Source organism: Humulus lupulus, chromosome 3, assembly GCF_963169125.1.
Source record: "Humulus lupulus chromosome 3, drHumLupu1.1, whole genome shotgun sequence".
Taxonomy (NCBI): Eukaryota; Viridiplantae; Streptophyta; class Magnoliopsida; order Rosales; family Cannabaceae; genus Humulus; species Humulus lupulus.
In genome coordinates this window covers 215591909-215617932 of record NC_084795.1, presented here as the reverse complement: position 1 = coordinate 215617932, position 26024 = coordinate 215591909, and the positions used below count along the sequence as shown (strand labels likewise).

General features: G+C 36.8%; 1 protein-coding gene across 20 annotated transcripts; it reads left to right on the top strand.

Moving 5' to 3' along the window:
* Nucleotides 1-2123: 2123 nt before the first annotated feature.
* LOC133823409 (uncharacterized) lies at nt 2124-23831 on the top strand. 20 transcript variants are annotated; one of them, XR_009888321.1, is made up of 9 exons: nt 2190-2732; nt 13289-17933; nt 18084-18195; nt 18644-18701; nt 21242-21301; nt 21751-21840; nt 22101-22370; nt 22676-22770; nt 23540-23831. XR_009888321.1 is itself a non-coding variant. In XM_062256178.1 (2 exons), exon 2 carries the CDS (start codon nt 8675-8677, stop codon nt 10217-10219), a length of 1545 nt encoding a protein of 514 aa, XP_062112162.1. In that variant the 5' UTR covers nt 2124-2732; nt 2822-8674; the 3' UTR covers nt 10220-13281. The 20 variants fall into 20 exon arrangements, 1 of the variants encoding a protein (XP_062112162.1); XR_009888320.1 differs by having other exon boundaries at nt 2191-2732; nt 18088-18195; XR_009888315.1 differs by adding an exon at nt 20687-20754 and having other exon boundaries at nt 2192-2732; nt 13289-18195.
* Nucleotides 23832-26024: the final 2193 nt, after the last annotated feature.

Genomic DNA, 26024 nt, shown 5'->3' with positions numbered 1-26024 from the left:
CCAACTATGCTTGTTGGAAAGCTCGAATGAGAGCTTTTCTCAAAGCTATGGATGAGCGTGTTTGGAGTGCCGTGGTTGGCGGCTGAACTCCACCTACCATCAAGGATGGTGAGGACACTAAACAAAAGCTCGTGTCGGAATGGACTACGATTGAGATTGAAAAGGCTAATTGGAACTCTCACTACTACAATTTGGACACTAGCCACTATGAGAGGTCGGTTCTGTTGAAACCGACTTAACACATGTTCATAAGTCGGTTTACACAGAACCGACCTATCATGTATGTCAAAGGTATGCATGGGAGGTCGGTGACGCAGGAACCGACCAACCATGTGGACATGGTAGGTCGGTTCACATTAAACCGACCTCCCATGATTGTAGATGTCATAGTAGGTCGGTTCCTGCAAAACTAACCTGCCATCCTGTCATGGTAGGTCAGATATGTATGGACCGACCTACCATGTCCTACCTTGCTGACATGGTAGGTCAGTACTAAGTGAACCGACTTAGCATGTCACATTATCATTTATTTTACATTATTTAAATTTTAAAATACAGTTATTTACTCAAACTATAAATATATATAAGCTATTAGTGTATGGAATAAATATAAAACTTATATTTATTAATCTACATTATAATGTTTTGAAATATAAATAAATGAATTAAATTAATCAATTATTTGTAACATAAAAAAGTAATTATATTTAATAAATAAGACAATATTTTAATATAATAGTTTTAATAATTTAAAATAAAAAAATTATAAAATAATTTAGAGCATCTCTTTAATAATATTTTAAACAACATGATAGGTCAGTTGTGTGGGAAATGACTTATCATTTAAAATTATAGGTCGGTTGTGTGGGAACAGACCTACCATGTCATTATAAAAAATATATTTTATAAGATACTCTAATTTATTTTTAGATTATTATAATTTTAACATATATTAATTTATTTAAACAATACATATATATAATTTATTTGGGAATAAAAAAAGTATTAAAAAAATATACTTATTAATATTATATATATTATAATTTTTGAAATATAAATAAATAAATTATTAATAATTAAAAAAAATTAATTTACTTTTTAAATAAGAAAATAATTTGATTTAATAGTATTTGTGATTTAAAATAAAAAAACTTATAAAACAATTTTAGAGAATCTCTTTAATAATTTTTTAAATAACATGGTAGGTCGGTTGTGTGGGAAATGACTTCTCATGCGACATAGTAGGTCAGTTGTGTGGGAAATGACTTTTCATTTAACATTATAAGTCGGTTGTGTGGGAACAGACCTACCATGTCATTATAAAAATATATTATTATAGATACTCTAATTTGTTTTTAGATTATAGAATTTTAACATATATTAATTTATTTAAACAATACATATATATAATTTATTTGGGTATGAAATAAGTATTAACAAAATATACTTATTAGTATTATATATTTTTTAATTTTTTAATTATAAATAAATAAATTATTAATAATTAAAAAAATTAATTTAATTTTTATAAATAAGAAAATAATTTGATTTAATAGTATTTGTGATTTAAAATAAAAAAATTATAAAACAATTTTAGAGTATCTCTTTAATAATTTTTTAAATAACATGGTAGGTCGGTTGTGTGGGAAATGAATTCTTATGGGACATAGTATGTCGGTAGTGTGGGAAATGACTTCTCATGTGACATGGTAAGTCGGTTGTGTGGGAACAAACCTACCATGTCATTATAAAAATATTTTTTCAGTAAATATAAAAATATATTATTAAAGATACTTTAATTTATTTTTAGATTATTGTAATTTTAAACACTACAAAACATCTTACATTTACCTATGCATTTCTTACCTACGTATAATTATATGTAGATAAATGTCATTTTTACCTACACATATTTTTTGTTACAGATTATTGGTAAGTAGAAATTTGGTCAATGTTGTAATATTTCTGAAATGTTATTTTTTACCATTAATATAGTAGGATATAAGGTTTTAACTATTTATATTTTGAAAGAAAAAAAATTAGTATTTGGCTTTTATTTTCCCTCTATTCTTATTTAAGTAAATAATTATATGGGTGCTTATATGTCAAAAAAATGTCTCAAGTGGTGCTTATGTGTCAATGATATATGCCAAGTCGTGTTAATTTATATATATAATATGGGCAGGCAAAAGTTACAATTTTTGGTGAAATTTTTTGCAGCTTAACTTCCTGCTAATACTTGAGCATAAATTAAAAAAATTAAACAAAATAATTACAAAAACAAGAGCGATTTTCTTATTCCTCCCACCGTGCCCCTCTTCTCTCTAAACCTTGTCTCTCAAAAATGGATTCCTTCTTCTTCTTCTCTTTGCTAGTCTGCCCCTTCGTCTTTCCTCCCTGCTGACCCCGACGCCTCTCCAACGCCGTCCATCTCTGCCGTCTTCGTCGCCTATTGCGCTCACCCAAATTCGTTGTTTCTATTTGCTGCCTCTCTCAATAAACTCTCCAATTAATCACAAGTATTCAGTTTCTTTTATTTTTTCTTCTTTTTTTTATTTTTTGTTTGGTGTTCTCTTGAGTGGTGGTTTTATCTTATTAAATCAATGAAGGGTTATTCTGCTTTGCATAGTATTATTTCTAAGATTTGATTTTACACAAAGCAATGTAAGCTATGATTGGAGGGCTTGTATATATTATCATCAACAAGCTAAGGACTCCATACGCTACCCCAGGTAAATTTCTATTCTTCTTTTTTTGGGTATTCTTTACCATTTTTCTTAGTACCCATTTCATTATAAGCTTTGAAATTGTTTTGTTGCAGGGACCTTTATGTGTACTATGTGTTCTCTTATTGTAAATTTATATGACGTCCACAATTTACAAAAGTGGTTGTTGTTCTACTTGGATTTGAGTTACACTACACTCTAATCATTTTCTGATTTAGCTTCACACGCACACATAAATATATATAAATATTTATATATAAAATTTGATCATTGAGAAAACGAATTTCATAGAAGATTGCTTTATGAGGTTACTAGTAATATTTGTTTTAAATAATTATGTTCTGACCCCAACGAAAATCACTTATTTATATTCATATTCCATACCTAGCTATAGGAGATTTCATAATAAGCAGCTCCATCTCCGGTGCCTTTATTAATCATATTATTATGTTATTAAACTTTACAAAACACAATTTTCCTTTATGGATTTTGCTTCAACATTATAAAATTATGTCTCTATTAGTCCATAACATATATATAAACTTAGTTTTTGTAATATATAAACTACTTGTTCTGAACATGGTGTACCTCCAATGGAACTTTATTTTTCATTGTATCTTTCTAGTAATATCATATACTTTTCTTGGAGTTAACATTTTTCAAAAAGGCTAGTGAAGCTGCTTTACATTGTTGGCTTAAGAACAACAGGTGCATGTATGCAACTGATTACCTTTAATTGATAGCAAGCTTATGATTGAGTGATAGCTATACAATAACTGTACGTCCTGAAATTCAGCACGAGCCTTTTTGATAGCTTAGGTACAGTGGGCTAGCCAAGGACTGTAATGGATGAGCCACAAGTTCATATTTCCTCTGTAAGGGTAGCGCGATTCCCCAGGTAAATAGCACGAGCTGATGAATACAAAGCAATAGGCATGATCTGGAAACACTTATGAAGCAAAGCATTCGAGACACGAGCTGATACTACGCTCAGCTCAAATACGCTAAAGATCTGCCATGTCCATGGATCTTTATAAACCTGGATACGTTATATAAACGTGCATGATTAGACACAACATGTTCGTTCATCCCTGAATTCTCGGACATGTAATATAATCATGCATGATCAGACATCACATGTCCGATTATGCCAGATGATCATGATCAGTTTTACCTAATGATTAGACCATACCTTAATATAAATTGTTATATTCATCATTAGTACAAGACAGGTCACACGAGGGATTTGTATTCGCGTGATGACCCCAACGTCTACCCAGGGACCAAGACCTTGGATAGGGGAGGGGGTTGATTATTTTTCTGTAATGCAAATACTCTGTCAAACTATAGAGAGATATACAGTAATAATACAAACTCGTGGACTAGGGGAATTTTAACCTCCGAACCATGTAAAAAGGAACGAGTGTTCTTGATATTTCGTTTCTAGTGATTTTAAGTATCATTTTCTTATTACGATTTATCATTAAGCACTAATCCATCCCAGCTATATTTTCATAATAAATTGTTGGCGAAAAACTGAGTCAATAGTTTGGTGCTTTCATTGAGAGCTACAGATTAGTGCTATTGTGAAAGATTTAGGTCAAAGTTCACCATGGTGGTTACTCGCTCGAGACATGGTAATGAGACGGATCAGCCTGGTGGGCAGGAGGCTCACCATACTACTGTTTCCGATGAACAAAACCCTGAAGTCCAGCAGCGTTGAGGAAAGCAACCGATGGGCCACGACGACACTGGGAGTTCAGCGTCATTCCCGCTGAATCCAAACCCGGATTACTTGACTGTGGTAGAGTTGGAAAACATGCAGTTAAGGAGCCATTTAGCCAAAGCTAACAAACAAATCGAAGAGGCTTTGGCTCGGCTACCCCCTCTTGTAACCGACGTTAACGTCAGAAAGAGGCAAGGTGGGACTCATAAGTCCCGCCGGGATAGTCGACCCAGGCCAAGTAGGTCGGTTAGGACCTCGACCTCGAGTTCTATGCCCATGGCGCAAGATCACCAAGAAATCTCGTTTGATGGCTTCCTAGGATCATCGACGAATTAGCCAGTCGGTTAAAACCTCAACCCCGAGTTCAGTAACACCGTCAAATGCACCTGGAAATGCCCACAGCAACCCACGAAGAAGGTCTAGGGAAAACTCGCAAAGATGGCATGTTCCAGTCGACCTTCCTGTGCCACGATAAAATCGCCAGACATAGAGAGTCGGAAATGGCGGAGCAGAGTGACTGTGGGCTAATTTGCTCCGACCTGACGGGACAAGAATTGCCTCGCCAATTAGACATCCCCCGTCGCCCATAAGGCATCCAACACAACCTCATTTTCCTCGAAACATTCCTACCTATGGGGACATCAGGAGGAATCCTCCTCCTGCTGCCCCTACCTATGCCCCACAAGCAAGCGGAAATGTCCCAGGTCCTCATCCTCAACCATAAGCTTTAAGTTTCTCTAATGGAAGTTATTGGACGGAGGGCCGTCGAAGTGGTAGGACCGATGCAGATTTGAGAAATCAGTTGAGTTCGGCTCAGAGCCCTCAAGTTGATCCACAGACCGATCTATGAGATCGCCTGAATTCACAAAGGAGAAATCCAGCTCGCGATGGAGTCAGTGGCACTCACCACAACTGAAGTCCTTCTGAAGTACGTGATAACAGGAACGTCCCACCAAACCAAGCTCGAGCTTGGAGGGACAATAACCCGCGAAGCGCGTACGACCGAATGGGAGCTGTTGAACAACCCCAGGAAACCAAGGACCGAACCCTTGAGAGGTTAGCCCAGATGGAGGAGCTGGGGAAAAGACTCCTATCAGAGAAGGAAAAAGACGAATATGACTCAGGGGGTGAGCTCGAGCTTTTCGCCCCTAACATCACAGCAACAACATACCTGCCAGGTTTCAGGATGCCCCATTTGTCAAAATTTGATGGAGATGGAGATCCATCCGACCACTTGGAAATGTTCAACACCTTGATGATGACCTATAATATTGGACCCAAGCTGAGGTGCCTGGTATTCCCCTCGACTCTGGTCGGGCCGGCTAGGAATGGTTCAAGCAATACAAAAAGCATTCTATCAACTCGTGGAAGAGTTTCTCCACTGACTTCAAGAGGGCAGTCCAGGCTTCTCAGGCGGATTGCATCAAGGCGGACTCCCTTGCAAATGTAAATTAGTAGCCCAGAGAACCTCTGAAAGCATATCTGAATAGATTTGCTAATATTGTTGCGCGAGCTAGAGACGCGAACGAAAGTTCTAGGCTCATGGCGATAAGAACAGGAATTCTTGTTGGGGACGACCTATGGAAGGAAATCCAAAGAAAGGGGGTCAACACTGTGGATGAGTTCCTAAACAGGGCCCAAAGGTGGATCAACTTGGAAGAGGCACGAGCTTCAGTTGCAGGAACCAGCCAAGTCCCAGCCCAGCCTGTTGGAGCGACAATGGATGTTGCATCTACGACTCAAACTGTTACCTAGAATAACCAAGGGGGAGGTACCAAGAGGAAGGGAAATGGCGAGGGCGGCCAAAGTAGTTCGAAGAAGAAAAAAGCCCATGGAGAAGTTCAAGCCGATCTATACGACTTATGCCAACCTCACGGATACTAGAGAATGCATTTTCTTGGCGAATTCTCCCCGCCTCCTGTGGAAAAAGCTGGAGCCTTTAAAAAATGAAAGGGCGAAGAGAGATCCTTCAAAAAAAAAATTATTCCATAATGACACTGGTCACAACACCGATGATTGCAGACACTTGAATGATGAGATCAAAACACTCATCAGGGCCGGACCTTTGACTCAGTATGCTTGAAATCGAATAACTCCCAGTCAGCTCGCGGGACAAAACATTCCATCAGCTTCGGAGGCCCCAAAAAATCAGACTGGAGCTCAGGTGAATCAGGATACCCCTCCTCCGATAACAGGGGGAGAGATAACAACCATCTCTGGAGGCCCTCATCTGGCAGGCACAAGCAGAGGTGCCCATAAGAGGTATATCAATGAGCTGATGTCTCACAACGGAGTTGTGTTTGTCCCGGAGTAGAGTTTGTCTAAGCAACAATGATTGGAGAAACAACCAATCAATTTTGCTGAAGAAGACGCTAGTCATGTCCAATTCCCGCATAACGATCCTCTAGTCATAACCATCCAGCTCACCAATCGGAGAGTTAGGAGGACACTAGTGGATAATGGAAGTTCTATGAACCTACTATTCAGGTCCACACTGGAAAAAAATGGAATTGTCTGTGACTGAACTGAAGGCAACCTCCATGATTTTGTATGGGTTTTCCGACGAGGGATCGGAAGCTATCGGAACAATCGAGTTAGTGATAACCTTGGGTGAAGGACTGCGTACTGTTTTCAAACTTCTCGAGTTTGTGGTCGTCGATTGTCCAACCGCGTACAATGCAATCTTGGGTCGACCAACATTAATGGCGTTCGAAGCCATATCATCTGTCTGTAACCTTGTGATCAAATTCCCCTCATATGCGGGAATATGTACTATCTGAGGCGATCAACTTGTTGCTAGGGAATGCTACAACATTTCCATGAAGGAAAAATGACAACCCGGGCAGCAAACGATGACCATATAGGATGAAGACGAGGAATCCCAGGAAGTAAGGACTGTTCCTGGAATGGAAGAACCTTTGCAAGCTAGTGGTGTAGATACTACTCTGACTGACGATATCGATCTGCGAGTAGGTGAAGATAGATCTGAGCTCTAAGCTATTGAAGAGCTCGAAGAAGTAAACATCAATCCCAAAGATGCTTCAAGAATAGTTAAACTCGGGAAAAATCTAGACGATGAGAGGAAGGCGGAGCTGACAAAATTTTTACAAGAAAATCTTGATATATTCGCCTGGTCTCATGAAGACATGGTAGGGATAAGTTCGAGTGTGATCATGCATACCCTAAACTTAGATAAGAGCGTGCCTGCAAAGTCCAAGAAATAGAGACGTCTGGGTAGAACCCGAGCTGAGGCCCTGGAAGAAGTAGCAAGGATATTAAACTGCGAGTTTATTTGCGAGGCTAAATATCTGATCTGGGTCGCGAATCCTGTCCTGGTCCCAAAGCCAAATGGAAAGTGGCGGACCTGCATCAACTTCTCTGACTTAAACAAAGCTTGTCCCAAGGATTGCTTCCCATTGCCAAGGATTGATCAGTTGGTGAATGCCACTGCGGGGCACGATCTCATGTCCTTCATGGATGCATATTCTGGATATAACTAGATCGCGATGAACCCCGGGGACCAAGAGCATACTAGCTTTATGACTCCAACGAATGTTTACTGTTATAAAGTTATGCCCTTCGGGCTGAAAAATGCAGGGGCTACTTACCAACGATTAGTCAACTGAATGTTCGCTGATCACATTGGGAAAAACATGGACGTGTATGTTGATGATATGCAGGTTAAATCTAAGACTGCCGATAACCATGTCCCGATCTGAAGGAATGTTTTGAGATCTTAAGGAGATATAACATGAGGTTGAATACCCAAAAGTGTACTTTCGGAGTGACATCAGGAAAGTTTCTGGGATTCATAGTCAACACAAGGGGGATAGAGGTGGACCCAAATAAAATCAGATTGTTATTTGAAATGCCTTCACCCAGGTCGCGTAAAGATGTCCAGAGTCTGACTAGAAGAGTAGCAGCCCTTAATTGCTTCATTTCTAAATCCACTGACAAGTACCTTCCATTCTATAACCTGCTCCGAAGAAATAAGAAGTTTGAATGGACCGAGGAGTGCGAATAGGCAATTCTCGATCTAAAAACACATTTGGCCAAGCCATCAGTGTTGTCTAAACCAGCGACGGGGGAGCCTCTTTTCCTTTATTTGGCTATTATGGAAAATGCATCCAGTGTCGTGCTGGTCTGAGAAGAGGACCAGGTTCATAAACCAGTATATTATATAAGCAAAAGACTTCTCGGAGCTAAATCGCGGTATCCCTTAATGGAAAAGGTGGCATTCTGCCTTATTCTAGCCTCCAGGAAGCTTAGGCCATACTTCCAATCCCATTCAATCCATGTCATGACCGATCAACCTTTAAGGCAGGTATTGCAGAAACCTGAAGCATCAGGGCGTCTCTTGAAAAGGGCAATTGAACTCAGCCAGTTCGAAATACTGTACATACCACAGACCACGATCAAAAGCCAAACCCTGGCTGAATGCACGGGATTCCAGAAGGAGCTTTTGAAAGAACCAATACAGGCATTATGGAGAATATTCGTGGACGGTTCATCTAATGAGAACGGGTCCAGAGCTGGGATCATTTTGATCACTCCAGAAGGGCATCGATTCCACTCCGCGCTACGGTTCGAGTTCGAGGCATCCAGCAACGAAGCCGAGTACGAAGCTTTATTGGCTGGGCTTAGAATGGCAAAGGAGTTGAAGATCAGGGTTGTCCAGTGCTATAGCGATTCTCGACTCGTGGTAAACCAAGTGTCAATGGAATACCAGGCGCGGGGGGCCAAGATGGCGGCTTACCTAGCCAAAGTGAAGAAAGAGCTATCAAAATTTGAATATGGCCTAGTCGACCAGATCCCTTGCGAGCAGAACGCCAATACTGACACTTTGGCGAGACACGCTACCTCTAAGGAAGTTGAGACTCTGAGCATAGTACCGGTGGAATTCTTGGAGAGCCCAAGCGTGGCTGGAGGCACGACGGAGGTTGAGATGATCGACATTAGGCTGACCTGGATGACTCCCATAATAGAGTATCTTACAACAGGGAAGTTTCCTGATGAATTAAAAGACGCAAGAAGAATACTCTATCAAGCTTCAAGATATGTGATCGTGGATGGAGCGTTATATCGACGTAGCCATTCCTTGCCTCTTCTACGATGTGTTCTACCAGAGGAGGCCAGAACTATTTTACAGGAGGTACATGAAGGTTTCTGTGGGGATCATGTTGGGGGGAAAAACTTAACCTTAAAAATATTAAGGCAGGGATATTATTGGCCCACTTTATCAAAGGATTCCATCTCCTATGTCCGAAAGTGCGACAAATGCCAGTTGTTCGCCACAGTCTCCCGAGCTCTGCCAGTCAAGCTGAAAATGATCTCATCCCCATGGCCATTCGCGGTATGGGGAATCGATTTAATAGGAGCCCTGCCCATGGGAAAAGGAGGAGTTTGCTATGCGGTTGTGGCCATTGATTATTTCAGGAAGTGGGCAAAAGTCGAGCCCCTGGCAAAAATCACCTCAAAAAGAGTCCTCGACTTTGTAGTCAAGAATATTGTTTGCCAATTCAGATTGCCCAAGAAGATTGTATCAAATAATGGAACTCAGTTCGATAGCGATCTCTTCACCAAGTTTTGTGAGAGGCACGTCATAATTATAAGTTTCTCTTCAGTCGCCTACTCGCAAGCCAATGGGCAGGTCCAGACCGTGAATAAGACCCTCAAAGAAAGCCTTAAGAAAAGGCTAGATGAGGCCAAGGGAGTTTGGCCTAAGCAGCTCTCGCAGGTGCTATGGGTGTACCGGACCTCCCAGTGAACTTCTACGGGGCACACCCCTTTTTCCCTGACTTTCGAAAGTGAGGCCGTTCTTCCCATTGAAACGAAGATAGCCACGCATAGACTCCAAACCTTCAACCAGGAGCGGAATGATGAGTTGCTCAACACGTCTCTCATCCTAAGTGATAAAAAACGAGAGGATTCGCAGCTACAGCTCGCACATTACTAGCAAAAAATCACTCGTTATTTTAATTTAAAGGTTAGGAGGTGTATCTTTTTTTTGGGCGACCTGGTGCTCTAAAGGGTCTTTTTGGCAAGCAAGGACCCCAAAGATGGTGCATTGGGTCCGAGCTGGGAATGGCCCTATCAAACAGTGGAGGTCGTACATGAGGGAACCTTCAAATTAGCTCGACTTAATGGAGAAACAGTCCCACGGACCTGGAATGCTATGCACCTAAAGAAGTATTATCAATGATGATACCACCCGTCTATGTAAGGCTTAGTTATAAAAGTCGTTTAATTTAAGAAATAAAATAATAAATGTGTATTTCTTGTTTTTCATGTAGTTTCATCCATGTATTAGTTCGTGTGATAGCGTTTGTCCAAAGCAACCAAGAAAGTTCACTTTCTGATTACTTGGGGGGCATATAACCCGAGAAGGATTAAAACTTGGAAATTAGTAAAATTGATTAACCAGTGTTTTTTCTAAAAAACACGAGGTGTCAATAAACCTATCGCGAACTAAGTTTTAATTAAAAATCCTGTATATGACCAGGTCCAAAACTTGGAAGTTAGTAAAATTGATTTACCAGTGTTTTTTCTAAAAAAAACACGAGGTGTCAATAAACCTAACACGAACTAAGTTTTAATTAAAAATCCTGGATATGACCAGGTCCAAACCTTGGAAGTTAGTAAAATTGATTAACCAGTCTTTTTTCTAAAACAACACGAGATGTCAATAAACTTAGCGTGAACTAAGTTTTAATTAAAAATACTGGATACAACCAAGTCTGAAACTTAGAAGTTAACAAAATTGAAGATCCAATGGCTTCCTTAGAATCCCGGGATAACAATAAAACCTAACAAGAACTAAGTTTGAAACATTCCAAATCTCGGATATAACTGGGTCCAAGGCCTGATACTTAACAGGTAGGATATAAATCAACATTAAGTTTGGTTATAACCAAAATTAAAATATCTATCCCGATCTAAAAATCATTCCCTAAAATTTTGAATGTACAAGTCATAAGCATAAGAAAAAAAATCAAGGAATAGATAAAAAAGTTGATATTGCAATTATAAATAAATTGTCTTGAGGAGAATAATCTCGTACCGAGCCAAAACGGCAAATTTTTACAAAAATATATATATATATATATAAGGTAAACAAAGGAAAAAGAAAATCAAGCCCCTCCAGGGCGCTCTGAGGACGTCACCTCCTCGATCTCCTACTCGCCAGCGGTGGAGGCTTCCCCAGTCTCAGACTGCTCTTGTTGATTTCGAGCCTTGAACTTCTCGAGAAAGGGATCCCATACTTCAGAGGCCGGGAAGGAGAAGTTGCTATCCTAGTTGAAGGCCCAGCAATGGTACAACATGCTCTCCATGGAGGTTAGTGAGGCCGCCTTCTCCTCCTTAGCAGTAGTCTCGACCTCCAATTTCTTGGCCTTGGCCTCTACGAGCTCGGTTTGCAGAGCAGCAAGGGCAGCCTTTGCAGTCTGCTCGCCCTCTTGAGATGCTACAAGAGCAGCCTTGGCGTCCAGCTAACCTTGTTGAGCAATTGTTAGGAAAGTCTGGGCTATCTGAGCAGCCTGGAGCTCAGCCTGAAGCTCGTCATTCCTGGCTCTGGCCTGAGCTATGCTTCGGTGCTGAGCCAAGACCCCCTGCAAATAGTAAAAAAGCAAGTTAGACATGCACTGAGATAAAATCAAAAGAGTATATTCAGCTAAAGAAAGTTGGCTTACTGTAAGGTGTTGGTTTTTATAGATCAAATCAGAGATTATATGTAGCGGAACAACAATCAAAATTATTAATTTAACCCCACAAGATTTCTAGATCTACTTCTTCACATACATATATATATATATATTGAATCAAAGATAAGAATAGAAAATTACCTCAAGTCCTTCCTTGCTGCTATCCTTTTGTACGGCAAAAATCCTTGAGATTCCACAATAGGATCTTCCAAAATGTTCTCAACACTCAGAATTGCACTCTTTATGTTATAGATATACTTTTATAGAAATCTTATTCTAAGCTGTCCATTGATAAAACCATCTTACAATAGTTCAACCCTCTAATTAATTAGTTCATAAATTAGAATGGAATAATTACCATTTTACCTTTCTAATTTACTTCTTATTCCTTAAGTACCATTAATTCACTAGTGAATAATTAATCTATTATCTAATTATAGATTTGAGCTTAAAATCATTCAGTTCCAGAATTAACCCTTAAGGACACTAATATACGATATGTTAGGAAATATTAGATTTCGTATTGTTGATACATGTTCCCAGCCATCCATGATATTAAATCTCCAAAAGAAAAGTCATTAGCCTCAATCTATGAAGAGACCTTAACGAATGAATCAAAAGATTTAATAAACATGAACAAGAGTTCATGAACACTCAAGATTTAGGTTGATCTATAAATGATCATCAGTTATGATATGAATTACAAGTCTTTATTATTAAATGGTTTTTGGATAAAGACTTTTATTCATATCGGTCCATGTCATATATAATCATATTATATAAAGCATCTTCACCGAGATGTCTTACCACATCAATAATCTGAATCTAGATTATTTGTATGAACATGATACTTAGCAAAATGTGCTTACAACCCTAATTAAAGAATTCCATAACTTCAATTTGTTGTTGTTGACTATTTTTATTCATTCATGTGATCTTAATTCTCTCGAACTAATACAAGATCACATCCTCAATAATGAATATGGAAATTTTCAAATATTTACAAAATTATTCAAACAATAATTTAATAATCTTAATATAACAATAATAAACCATTGTATTTATTTATTCATAGAAATAATAAATGTCTTTTACATACTTTTAGGACATACTCCTAACATAAGGTTCATCCCCAGTGCAGACTCCATAACATTCTCCGGGCTCCTCTCCTCGATCACCCTCAGGTCCTTCGGATTGGTCTTGTCAAAATGCTCCACTGTATGGTTAGCCGTCTCGTAGAGAGTCCCCTGAAAGGTGTCCGAGATCTTCTCCAGGTCCTGGGCATTGAACAAAATATATACGGAGGCGGTGGGGACTAAAGGCGCTGGGGGATCAGCTTGTGCCGCCTGATCCTGAGCAGAGGAAGACGGAAACCGGGGAGGAGGTGGAGGCGCACCTATTTTCTCTTGAGCAGCAGTGGCTGGAGCTGTCTTCCCCTTAGCTGGGGATTTGGAGGTCGTCCCTGCCACAGGTGGCACCTTCTTAGCTGTAAACCAGGGCTTTTTTACTACTGGCCCCGAGCTGGAGTGTCCCTCTTGGAAAATAGTGCGAATATCGAGAACCCCTTGTTGTGCCATCTCCTTGCCTGAAAAAGAGTGGGAAGGACGTTAATACACATAAAAATTCATCAGTTTACATAAAAAAATATATACGGTGTAACAAAAAGTCCTACCCTCCAAGCTAGAGGAGGAGTCTATTGCCACGACCTCCAGCCTCAGAACCGCTATAGGAGAGGGAGAGCCTAAGTCTATAGCTTCTTGGATTAGGGGAGGTTCCAGATCAGGTTCTATCTTAAGGCTGGACTCCTCTACGTATTGCCTAAGTCCAGGGGCAAGGATACCCTAGAGCAGGGAGGGCCACGACCTAAGGTTGGTTCCATACTCTTCAAAGAAGTTCGACCTAAAGGATAGGGTGTTCTCTACTACTACGGTGCCTCTAGGGTGGCCCATGTCATGACGTAATACTAAATGATATACGTACTAAAGCAGGGTTATGTTACGATCGGGGTCATTAGGGTGACGATGTATGAGCTGATTTGGGTTAAACCTAACAAGCCTAAGGTTGGCGACAACCCTATCTAAATCCCTATAGGGGTATGGTTTACCTTGGCCGGAGGGGCCGACTGCTGCCCCAGATGAAGCTCGTTCTTCATCAGGATCTCGAGTAGCCTCTGGAGCTCGCCTCTTCCACATGAGGGGTACCTCGTCTTCTTCCTCTTCGCCTTCGTCAGCTTCAGCACCCCCTTCGGGGATAGGCGCTATCTCGTGGACAACCAGGAAGTTATCCCGAGTTCTTCTCAAGGCCAGAGTCTGGCCTTCGGTAATTAGCTTACATGCCAACATCGTGTCATCAGACATGAGCTGGCGGTAATCCTTCTTGCTAGGCGGGAGCCTCGAGAGAGTATCGGATTGACCCCCGAGGGTCTCAGACTTTGTCGTTCTTGCAAAGATGGATGCACAAAGATACTACTCAGTTAATATACACGCCTAAAGAATCTAGGTATGAAGAGAATAATTTCACGAGCTAAGAAAGGAAAGAAGACTTACGAGGATGATTGAAGTAGCGATGTTCGCAGTTGCGAAACCCATTCGAAATAAATAATTGATCTTTATAGTCGTTGGGATGGATGGGCAGCTCGATGACTATGGGCGAGTTTGGGAATCAGGTCAAGTAGTAAAACCCGTCACCTCGCCATCGTTGATCCGGGTTGGCCTTTAGGTAGAAAAAATAGAGAATGTCCGCGGGGGTGGGGATCTCCTACTCATGCTTCAAGAAAAGGTACTTCAACCCTGCCAGCAGCCGATACGATTTCAGGGGGAGCTGAAACAGTGCCAACTTCACGTGGTTGAGGAAGTTGGCAAAGTATTGATCGAGGGGAAGGAAGGCCCATGCCTTTAGGTGCTCATCTCTCCAGGCCGCAAATTCATTCTGGAATGGTGCGTAGCTCCGTTCCCCTTCAAACAGAGGTTGAGCAATTAGGACGCCAATCCCGACCTTGATTTTGTGGGACAACATTATCTTGTTGACCCTTCCTTGGGTCGTGATTTTGGAGGCAATTCTCTCTGCCTCGAAGAATGCGTCAAGTCCGAACACGACCTCCTCCTCAACCACAGGGTCGAGCTAGGGGATAGGGGATTCGGAGGTGACATCTTTTCCCTTGTTGGCATGTTGAGACGATGAGCTGGCTGCAACCTTCTTGGGAATGTTCTTCTTGGGCACCATCAGATTGCCTGGCGAACAAGAACGATGGAACACTTAGTAGGCGACCTAGAATTGTTATAAAAGCAAGAAAGCATGAAGGAAGGTTGAGGTTTTTAAAGCACGAGCTGAGGTAATCTAAGCCCACGGTGTGATGCCACGTGATACCTATGCTACGCTTCTAGGTTTCCCAATAGACCCCTGATGTTTAGAGATCCGTGTGTCAGAAAATTAGGCCACTACCCTCCTTGGGGAGCAGTTTAGAGCAAAACCACCCAAGAAGCGTAACCCCTAAGCAACCTAGTTTCGAACCCTATAAACTATTCATCTTCTATATCTTGGATGGGTCACTACAATAATAAAAGCTATTTATTACGTTTGGTTTATAGCACTTAGCCACCTAAGCTATAAATAATTCCCCAAAAAAACAACAATTAGTACAGGCGCGAAATGAAATAAAAGTCGCGGGTCATTTTCAGTTTCCCACTCGCTAACAAATAATACCACACTCCCATTTTCTCTTTTCATCTAGGTTTAGTTATGCTTTTCTCCATCTAACATTTCTCTCTCTCTTTCAAGCTAGGAAGTTGATTCTAACATTGCTCCACCCCCATCGCTTCTCCTCCTCCTCCCTGCTCTGCAACTCTCTGCCTTTCTTTGTCCTTTTTTTCTTTTGTCCATGCGCCGGAGCTGCGAACGGGTATCCTCAATGACTTTGGCCTCGTGGCTGTGACGAGGAGGACTTCATCTAGGTGCTTGTGGTGTCGTGGGGAAGGACAACTCTAGTTTTGTCTTGGGTTCGGCGAGGGGTCTGACTCATCTTCACGGGAAAGGGCAGTTGGTGTGAGACAAAGATTTTTTCTTCTACCCTTTCTTTTTGTTTTCTTTGTTTAGAGTTATGCATTTCTAGTTTTCTCTGTGTGGTTGGAATTTGTTTTTCGAATTCATAGTTTATGGGATTTGCAACAAAGTTTTAGTAGGATTTTTCTACGAGAATTTTTTTTTGCTTCAGATTTATGATTATATTACATAGCCATGAGTTTGTTCTATGATAGATTTTATTATATGTTTTGATTTGCAAGTATCATATTTATGAATTTGTTCTATCTTTTGTTTAAGATTTGTGTATCAAAACTAGTTTTGGACTTTTTTTGTTTACTTTTTAGTAGATTTTGTTAGTTTTGCCTCTGATTAATGGTGTTGCCTTTGAGTTTTATTAGATTTTTATGTTTTAGAGAGTTTTTTAAGGGGGTTTATAAATCTGTTGTAAAGATTTATTTTGGTGATTTCGTATGGTCATTGCTCTTGATGCAGTTGCCGTATTGAGGTCTTTGGGTGGTTTCTGTTTTATATTGGCTATTGATTTAAATTGTGACTTTGAGTTTGAATGGCAGTCCATTGTTATTAAAATTGTTTTACAAACTATAATTAGTTTAGATAATAATGATTTTTCTTATGAGGGAGATCCTAAGGTTTCTCTTTGATTTCAGCTAGCAATCTTTTAACTTGTCTGTATACCTATAACTATTAAATCATATATATATATATTCACTTAAGCAAAATAATTTTACAAATGTTCTATATTACTTCATGGATCGATCGTGTTGTACATTGTTTCTATATTGCTTCGTATATATGTTTCTATTTTTTGTGTGCGTATAAAGTGGAATGTTTAAATATTTTGTGTGCATATAAATTGTAGAAGGTTGGCATAATTATTGTGCACTAAGAAATGTATAATCAAAGCTATTGTCCTTTTCTTCTTAGTTACTTGTATGGTTTGAAATTTGGTTAGTTGATATTGCTTGATTTTTTTTTTATAGGTTGTTACTGGCCTTTTTTTTTTATGTTAGCAATACTTTTGTTTTTTTACTAGGGTTTGGTGATGGATAACTTTAGAATTATGGCTGTTTTAAGTGTCGTTTTCCTTTATTCTTTTTTTTTTTTTCATTTTCTGGAATGGTTATTAGGGTTATCCTTTTCTCCCCTGCTTTTTTAGGGATAAAATACTTTCTTAGTTTGATGGAATTTTTTTTCTGTTCTCTCTCTTTAGTCATATACAAGTGTTGGTGACTGTGCAAAGGCTCCATGGATCTTAATGTGATTGCAGGCATTTCTTCTTCTCATGATTAAATTAGCTTGTGATTCCCAAATATCTTGGCTGATTTGAGATGATTTCAATATTTCTAAGTGAGAATTATAAGTGATATTAAATTTTAGAATGTCAATGGTTGTTTTTAACATTGTCTCATCCTTTTTTGCTGCTAATAAATACAAGGAACGAACCTAAGCAATGAGAAAGTTAAATTAATGGGTTTTTGGAAATAGGGGTATTTGTTTGGAGTTTCTTTTTATTAAGTTAAATGTTATAATGTTTTTATTTATAATGAAAGGAAATAGTTTGATAAAAGGCCTGAAAGAGATATTTTGTTGTGGAATGTCACACTATTAATACTTTGTTTTGCTAATATTGTTAAAACTTATTTTTGATGTATATAAATATCTCACTAATATGCTACAATGTGTTGAATAGAAATAAAGACACGTTTAAGAAATGATCAAGAAGAGAATTCTTGAAGTAAGGTACGTCATTAACTTATAATTATCCATATTCTATTTGGACTTCAGATATTGTATTTATCTTTTTGTTGGTGGTGTATTGTTTAGAAATTATAATGAGATGACAATGGTATACGAGCTTGACTTTCTTTTTGTTTATATGGGCATATTGAGTAAGAATACTCAAAGCCTAGTCCTGTGGACTCAGGAAAAAGTAGATGGAAACTTGTTTGAGATCTTGAGAAAGTAAGTTCCTACTAGCATGCTTGTGGAATTGATTTGTATGGTAAGTTTATTCCATCAAAAGTTAATCTATACAATTCTTTTTTTCCCTCATTGCTATGTATATTTTTGTAGTGTTACTTTTTGTTTATTATTCTTATTTCAAATTGCTTAGTTATATTATTGAGGTTATTTGATTTATTGGTTCATATCAATAAGATATTAAGATGTTTCCTTAATAATAAAGCCTCTGTTGTAAAGTGTGTAGTAATGAGATTTGATGCAAATATGAGTTGGTAGTAAATTTATTTAGCAAGCTTGTTAACGTGTGGATATATTTTTTTTTTTGTTGGATTGTTAGATATGATTTTTATAATATGATTTAGACTAGTAGCTCTTTTTTTTTTGTCTTTTAAACTTTAGATTATGTATCAAGCTCTTATTTTGCTTTGTGGGAAGTTAATATATGTGGCTTCCTTTTGGACCTTTTCTTTTTATTTGCTCCTAAGCAGTTGCTTCAACTAAATTGGGGAAGATATTGAGCTCCTTTACCATATTGGCCATGAAAATGTAAGGACTGTTAAGAATTAGAATAGCTCCTTAAATTCTTAGCCATTTGACAATTGTGCACATTGCAGAGAGTTAGAGACTAATAGTCAGTCATTAGTGATACATTGCGTGTTTTTTTTTCTTTTTCTTATTGGCAGTAAGCAACTTGTGATTTCTATTGACATCTGTGTGTATTCAAAGCAAATTTATCTTGTGATTTGTATTGGGATCATCCATGATTTTTACAAATGCTGTTACTAATATTAATCATTGAATCCTCTCACTAGGAAATAGAAAGTGAAAATTTATTTTATTTCGTTTAATATTCTGTTTTCCCCTGTTTGGAATATTTCTTGCTTAATTGAGGAAGAATTAATGTTCACCATGTTCATGTCTAGAATTGTCATGTATTAATGATCTTGTCGTTACTAAGAGGTTTGATGAGTCCTTGGGACTTTTTCTTTTGAATGTTCATTTCTTGTTAAACTTAAATATAATGGACATGTTCACAATGATTAATTGATATTGAGTTTTACTTTTCTAATATTATACTAAGGCCCCCATAATTTTATTTGCTTAAAGATTTGGTTCTTATTGTTAAATCTTGCTCATGCATATTAATGTATTTTCATATAAATTGTTTGGTTAGTAAGTAGTATTATAAACTAATTAATTTTGTACTTATTCAAATTTATAGTAAATTCTAATCTTTGATAGTTTGCTACATACACTATATTTAGTAGAGTTTTCACTCTCTTATTAGTCTATTTTGCGTCAAAGAGATTCTACAGTTGGAATACTGATATAGTTTAGACCATTGCGATTTTCACCTTCTTTACTAATTTTGACCTCATTATTGACAAGTTCAGAAGAGAATTTGGGTTTAGTTTCACACTAATGAACATGACTATTTCATATATGTTTCATATCTTGCAAAGCTGCTTTGTTATGGTTTATACTGTGCATATTTTATTTTAATCTAACATTACTTACTTTAGCAGTGTTGGATTTCATTGCTTTTTACTTTTCATATGTGTTTCATTACAGAGTTAAATTGTTTTGCAATAAGGGCCCCCTTACTTGGCTTAGGTGTGTGATTTTTTTTTATTTGTTTAGGATTTTTAATACGAACAATGTATAAGTATATGTTGGAACTGATGTTTAATTTGTTAGTTGACATTTTGAGTCTAATAATGTATATTATTGTGTTATTAATAATAATAGTATAAGCACTATGAGTCTATCTATATGGTGAAGGAATACTTGCCTTGTATTGTATAGCATTTTGATCTTAATTTTTCTGTGTTTAAGGATCTTATTATATTTTTATTTTACTAAATGATTTACATATTTTTGTTCACTTTCATTTCTAGGTCTTTGTGCATTTGAATTTTTGATGTTTATGAGTATCTTTCTGTAATGTGTTAAATCTTTTTATTTTAATAATGTCTTATGTTATAACTTAACTGATTTTTGCTTGAATATAACTTTCTTTTTATCCTAAATTAAAAAATCATAAACAAACACTAGGGACTTTCCATTTTCCTATACTGTTGTCTAATTATTTATTTACAATGAATATAATTTTGGAATTTTTATAAGGCTTTCTGCATAGTTTTGAACACCTAATGTTTGGGTTTTCTTTTTACCTTTTTCATGTGTGATTTTTGAGGAGGCAAAACCTTATATTTATATAGCTATTTTCAGTTAAAAATATGTGTGTATCTGAATTTGTTCTCGGTTACATGTATTTTATGTTTGGTTGGTTTGATAATGTTGGGCATATAATCCTTGCTTTGAGCTTCATATTAGATTAATCAAATTTAAGAATTAGCATATTGGGTTTAGAGTACTGAAGTTATGTATGTAACTAGAATTTATTTGATTTTGTTTTGTTTTTCCAAAATCTCCTTTCTCACTTTATTCATATTTTTCCTCTGTCTTCCTATTTTTTTCTTCATCATCGTTGAATCTCTATTTTGGTTCTTCATATGTTCATTATATAGGTTTTCAAGCAAAGAGGAAAACATTAAGCTTACTCGCACTAAATAAAGAGAAAAGAAGTTCCCAAAATGTATCTATTTTCATTTCCCTTCAAGATATTTTTTTAGTTCTCTGTCTACATATCCCTAAATTTCAAAACATGCTCACCCAAAATACCAAACTTCTTGCTCTCATGCTTTCAATGAAATTTGGCTTTAATCTAATAACTTGCCTACTTTTAGAGTTGTACGTTCAAAACATCCTTAGTGTTCTCAGTCACCCACACTATGTAAATCTGACAGGAAATTGCTCTATAGATGAAGAAAGAGAGATCCAACGGCTATTGGTTTATGAATACATGACTTATAGAAGTTTGGAAGATCATTTTTTTCAATTGAGTTTCCCTTGTTCTTCCTTGGATTCACTACAAGAATTTGTACTAAACATGTCCTTTTTGAAGCTCTCTCTACTTTTGTTCTTTGGTGTTTTTGTTGAATTTCAGATAACAACTATGCAATATTTTTAAAATTTATAATTGTTTTGCCATTTGATTTTCTTCTGCTGTATGTTTTATGAAGACAACATTTGAGGATGTTTTCCCTGCGGAGGCAACAACTGTTGAGGAATATCTGCAGCAGGTACGTTAGTCTTAAAATTGTTTGCATCTGTGCTTATTATCATTTCTTGTTTTTTTAAAAGATATCTTTTGCTTTCTCTACTTGCTCAGGAGTAACTATCCTTGTATGTTACTTTTGTTAGAGTGGTTTGAATGTGTTGGCATAGTGTTATAACCAATTTAGCTACTTAAAACAATTATTCGAATTTTCTAAAATACAAGTGTTTATTTAAGTCATTGGTACTGACTGTTGGCATGTGAATTAGTTTTATAGTCTCTTTCTCTCTCTCTCTCTCTCCTCTATAATATATATTTATATTTTGTTAAGAAGAGAGAATCATTCAATATATAGCTGCAAGCATGCCTGAAAATTTAATTGATTATGAGAAAATAGTTGTTCTTCTAACAACTTGATATACTTTGGCCATGTTTGTGACTGATAATGATTTCTTAATCATACCTATGCACTAGGTCCATGAAATGGCAATTATTTCAGTTGTCCAAGAAGCTCAAAAGGATAACCTCAGAAGTTTTAATGATTACATGTTTAAATTGTTGGAGGTTAGTATGACACACGAGATATGCAAAATGTTACCCTAATTAATCAATGATATTGTGAGCGCATACGTGATGAATAATATTTGGTTATTAATCTAATATATTTTAAATTCTTTTGATGTTTTATAAGGTGTTTATATCATTGAGCTGAATAGTGAACAAATTATAGACAGATTATGTGTGCATAAATATATGCTATGCAGTGATTATCATTGTTGTTGACCTTCGAATCCTGATGGTTTTTAAATTTTAATGCTCTAAAGGAGGATTGGCAAAAAGAAAAATGAGATAGTCTTCAAAGCTTGAGTCGAATTTCCACATTACCTAGAACTAACATGATAGTTAGTAGTAGTGGGGGTGCTCGCTCTGGTCAGATAGTGTCGATGACTTCTAGCCCTCAAGCTTCATCTGGTGCATCTAGCATGCATCTTGTACCTCTTGCTAACAAGCCTATCCTTGAGAAAAAGGCAGCTGTCTATGCTGAAGTTGTAAAGAATCTGAATGATGCAAGAGAGCATGGATTACCATTTAAAGTAAGTTGAAACAATTTTTTTCCCTGTATTCAATCGGTCTTATTATATATTTGATTCCTACCATTATATGAAAGGCATTTAATCTTTAGTGGATTGTTAATTTTAGTTTTTTGATAAATGACTGAGGTGCTGCTTTGAATCGTGAAGTTTTAGTTTTTTGACAAATTACTAAGTTGCTGCTTTAAATTCTATTTTGACTTTATGAAAAAGACACCTTAACGGAGTGATGCTTCAGAGATTGTTGTCAAGTTTTGTTTATGCTGAGTGAGATAAATACCTATTTAATGGCTTTTTTCTATTGTTAGCCTCGACAGCTTTCGAGGGTGCTTATGAAAGTTTAGGTCTGGATGCATTTGGTGGATAGTCCGCTCATTTTCAGAAGGTTTGGCACCTTATTCAGGTATATTAGATGTGTAGGTGCTTAGATGATACTTGATTGCGTGCTCTGCGCCTTGATGCCTTAGAATCCTTCCATGTTCTCAATTTTTGATCTTAATACATGATGCCTTCTAGTTTCTTAGCCATGAGTAAAGAATCTATCCTTATTTGGATGAGCATCTTGTCAAGTCTCTTTCCTTTTCTTTTAAATACCATGTTGTTAAATGCTTTTAATTTGTCTCATTCTTAGAAATACATTTATCTTTGACTTCTATCGTTGTGTTTAGTTTATGCTTTGTACTCTTTGTGGTGTTTCATATATAATCTCAACAGAACAATACCTTCACTCTATTGTGACATTTTAATTTAGTTGATTAACTTATGGAAACTAGGTCTGCAGGATTTTGAGAAACCTTTAATTGTCCAGTAGTGAAATCTACAATAAAAATGGCAAATTCATTACTCTTGTTATTTGGAACTTTATATTTGATCTAATTCTAGTTCATGTGTCTATGCTATTGGGTTTTCTTTATAAATTAGTTGTTGTATTGTATATAAATATTTATATGTTTGGTTGGTGTATCATTTGCATTTTCATTTCATAATCATAAAGTGTTTAAGCTAACTTTTCTAATGAGTATTTTACCAAGCATAAATCTTCAATCTTTCATGCCTATGTGCTGTAGTTAGTGTAATCGCATGGCCAACTTATAAAGTCGTAATGAGGTTATTAACTTTCTTTCGTTTTGTACTCTTTTAATTTACTATTAATTATTTAAACTCTTTTGTAGCTAAGCAAATCAACCTCACAACAAAGACAAGTGCACAATGGAATGGATGAAGAATTGGAGGGTGAAGCAAGCTTCATGGTTTACTTTTTGTGTGTCTTGTTATGTTTCTATTTTTTACTTTTGAAGCAAAAGATGTGCAAGACTATAGAATTTATTATGTATGCTTTCAAACTCAAGTTAGAACTAAAAACTTTTGAAGTGGATAGTGTCATGGTTTGAAGTAGTTTGTCTTCAAATGTAAAAATACTCATGGTTTATCATATATATTGAATATTTTAGATTTTTTGATCTATTTAATATTACACTTGTGATCAATTGTGATTTTTTTTAATCAAAATACAATAATAAAAACATTTTATAACAATTAAAAACGCATACTACAAAATAACAAAATTTTATTACTGGGAGAATTTACAATAATTATGGTTGTTTTGTATAATATATTATAATTAGGACAAAAAGTTATGATTTATATAATAGAATGAACTAAAATGTTATACAATGATCAAATATAACAATTTTCATAACAGTTGGAAAGTGTTATGCATAAAGTATAAGATTAAACTTTAAATTTATAACCAAATACTCTAATTAAATGTTATTATTTGAATATTATAGCAACTAAAAATGTGTTATTGAATAGTTTAAGATAACATCGAACATAACATTTGAATACTGTTATAGAAAAGACAGGACTTTTAATAACAGAGGCTATGTTAGTGTTTTCAGAAGCGTTATCAATACTCCCAGTTACCAGTTTTTAAGTGTTATGAATACTGTTTTTTCTTGTAGTGGGTATTTCCTAAAATCTGCCGTAAATTGCCAAGGTTTACCTTGAAATTACCTAGTTTTATGGATACCACAGTTCTAGAGGTATTTTTAAGACCTACTTAGTAAAAAACTAAGCCAAAGCCTGTCTCCCAAAAACATTTGGGGAATAATCTAATATGGACTACGGAGAAGTGAGAATAGGCATTGTATATATATATATATATATATAAATAGAAACAAGTAAAAGAAGAGTATCTTAAAAACCAAAAGACTTACAGTATGTTCTTCAGTTAAGGGAAGTAAACTTTGCAAAAGAGAGTTCCTAGAAGACTCCTGAGCGATTGGGTTTCTAAGGTATTTTGCAACAGATGGTTTTCAGATTCTTCTGAGAAACAAGAAGGGTTGGAAACACAGAAGAGAGAAAATGTGGAAAGATTTCGAATGAAAGGTGGTGAATCCTGGAATTTTCCAACCTTATTTATACGTAAAAGGCCTAAAGCGATGTGGACCGTCCGATCAAACTAGTGCAAGATCTGAGGATGGTGTTTCAAAAGATGAAACGGCAGCAAAAAGTTGGCCAGGCCATCAATGCAATCCTCGAAACCTGAACAGACGCCAATCGCAGCGTTCCACATGTCTAGTACTTAAGTAATGGGCAAAACCTAGATAATCGCGATATAAGTTTAAAAGTCCCCGCCGTGTAAGTCAGAAAATGATGTCATAGAACACGATCAGGGACTTTGTGGGCAAATGTACGTCCTGAAATTTAGCACGAGCCTTTTTGACAGCTCGGGTACAGTGGGCTAGCCAAGGACTGTAATGGATGATCCACAAGTTCATATTTCCTCTATTAGGGTAGCGCGATTCTCCAGGTAAATATCACGAGCTGATGAGTACAAAGCAATAGGCATGATCTGGAAACACTTATGAAGCAAAGCATCCGAGACACGAGCTGATACCACACTCAGCTCGGATACGCTAAAGATCTGCCATGTCCATGGATCTTTATAAACCTGGATACGTTATATAAACGTGCGTGATTAGACACCACATGTCCATTCATCCCTGAATTCCCGGACACGTAATATAATTGTGCATGATCAGACATCACATGTCCGATTATGACAGATGACCCATGATCAGTTTTACCTAATGATTAGACCATACCTTAGTATAAATTGTTATATTCATCATTAGTGCGAGACAGGTCACATGACAGATTTGTATTCGCATGACTACCCCAACGTTTACCCAGGGATTGCTTTTTCTATAAATACCAAGACCTTGGATAGGGGAGGGGTTGATTGTTTTTCTGTAATGCAAATACTCTGTCAAAATATAGAGAGATACACAGTAATAATATAGACTCGTGGACTAGGAGGATTTTAATCTCTGAACTACGTAAAAAGGAACGAGTGTTCTTGATATTTCATTTCTAGTATTGTTTAAGTATCATTTTCTTATTACGATTTATCATTAAACACTAATCCATCCCAGCTATATTTTCATAATTCACTGTTGGCGAAAAATTGCGTCAACAATAACTATGATATCTATTTAAGTTTATAAATGGTATTAATAGAAATCAGCATGACGCCATTTGTTAGATAGTATTTTTTTTCTTTGGAAGCTTTAACGGAAGGAGAATTTGTCTATATTAAACTAAGTTTCCATTTTAAATATATATTAATCAACCTCTTTGTAATGTAACTAT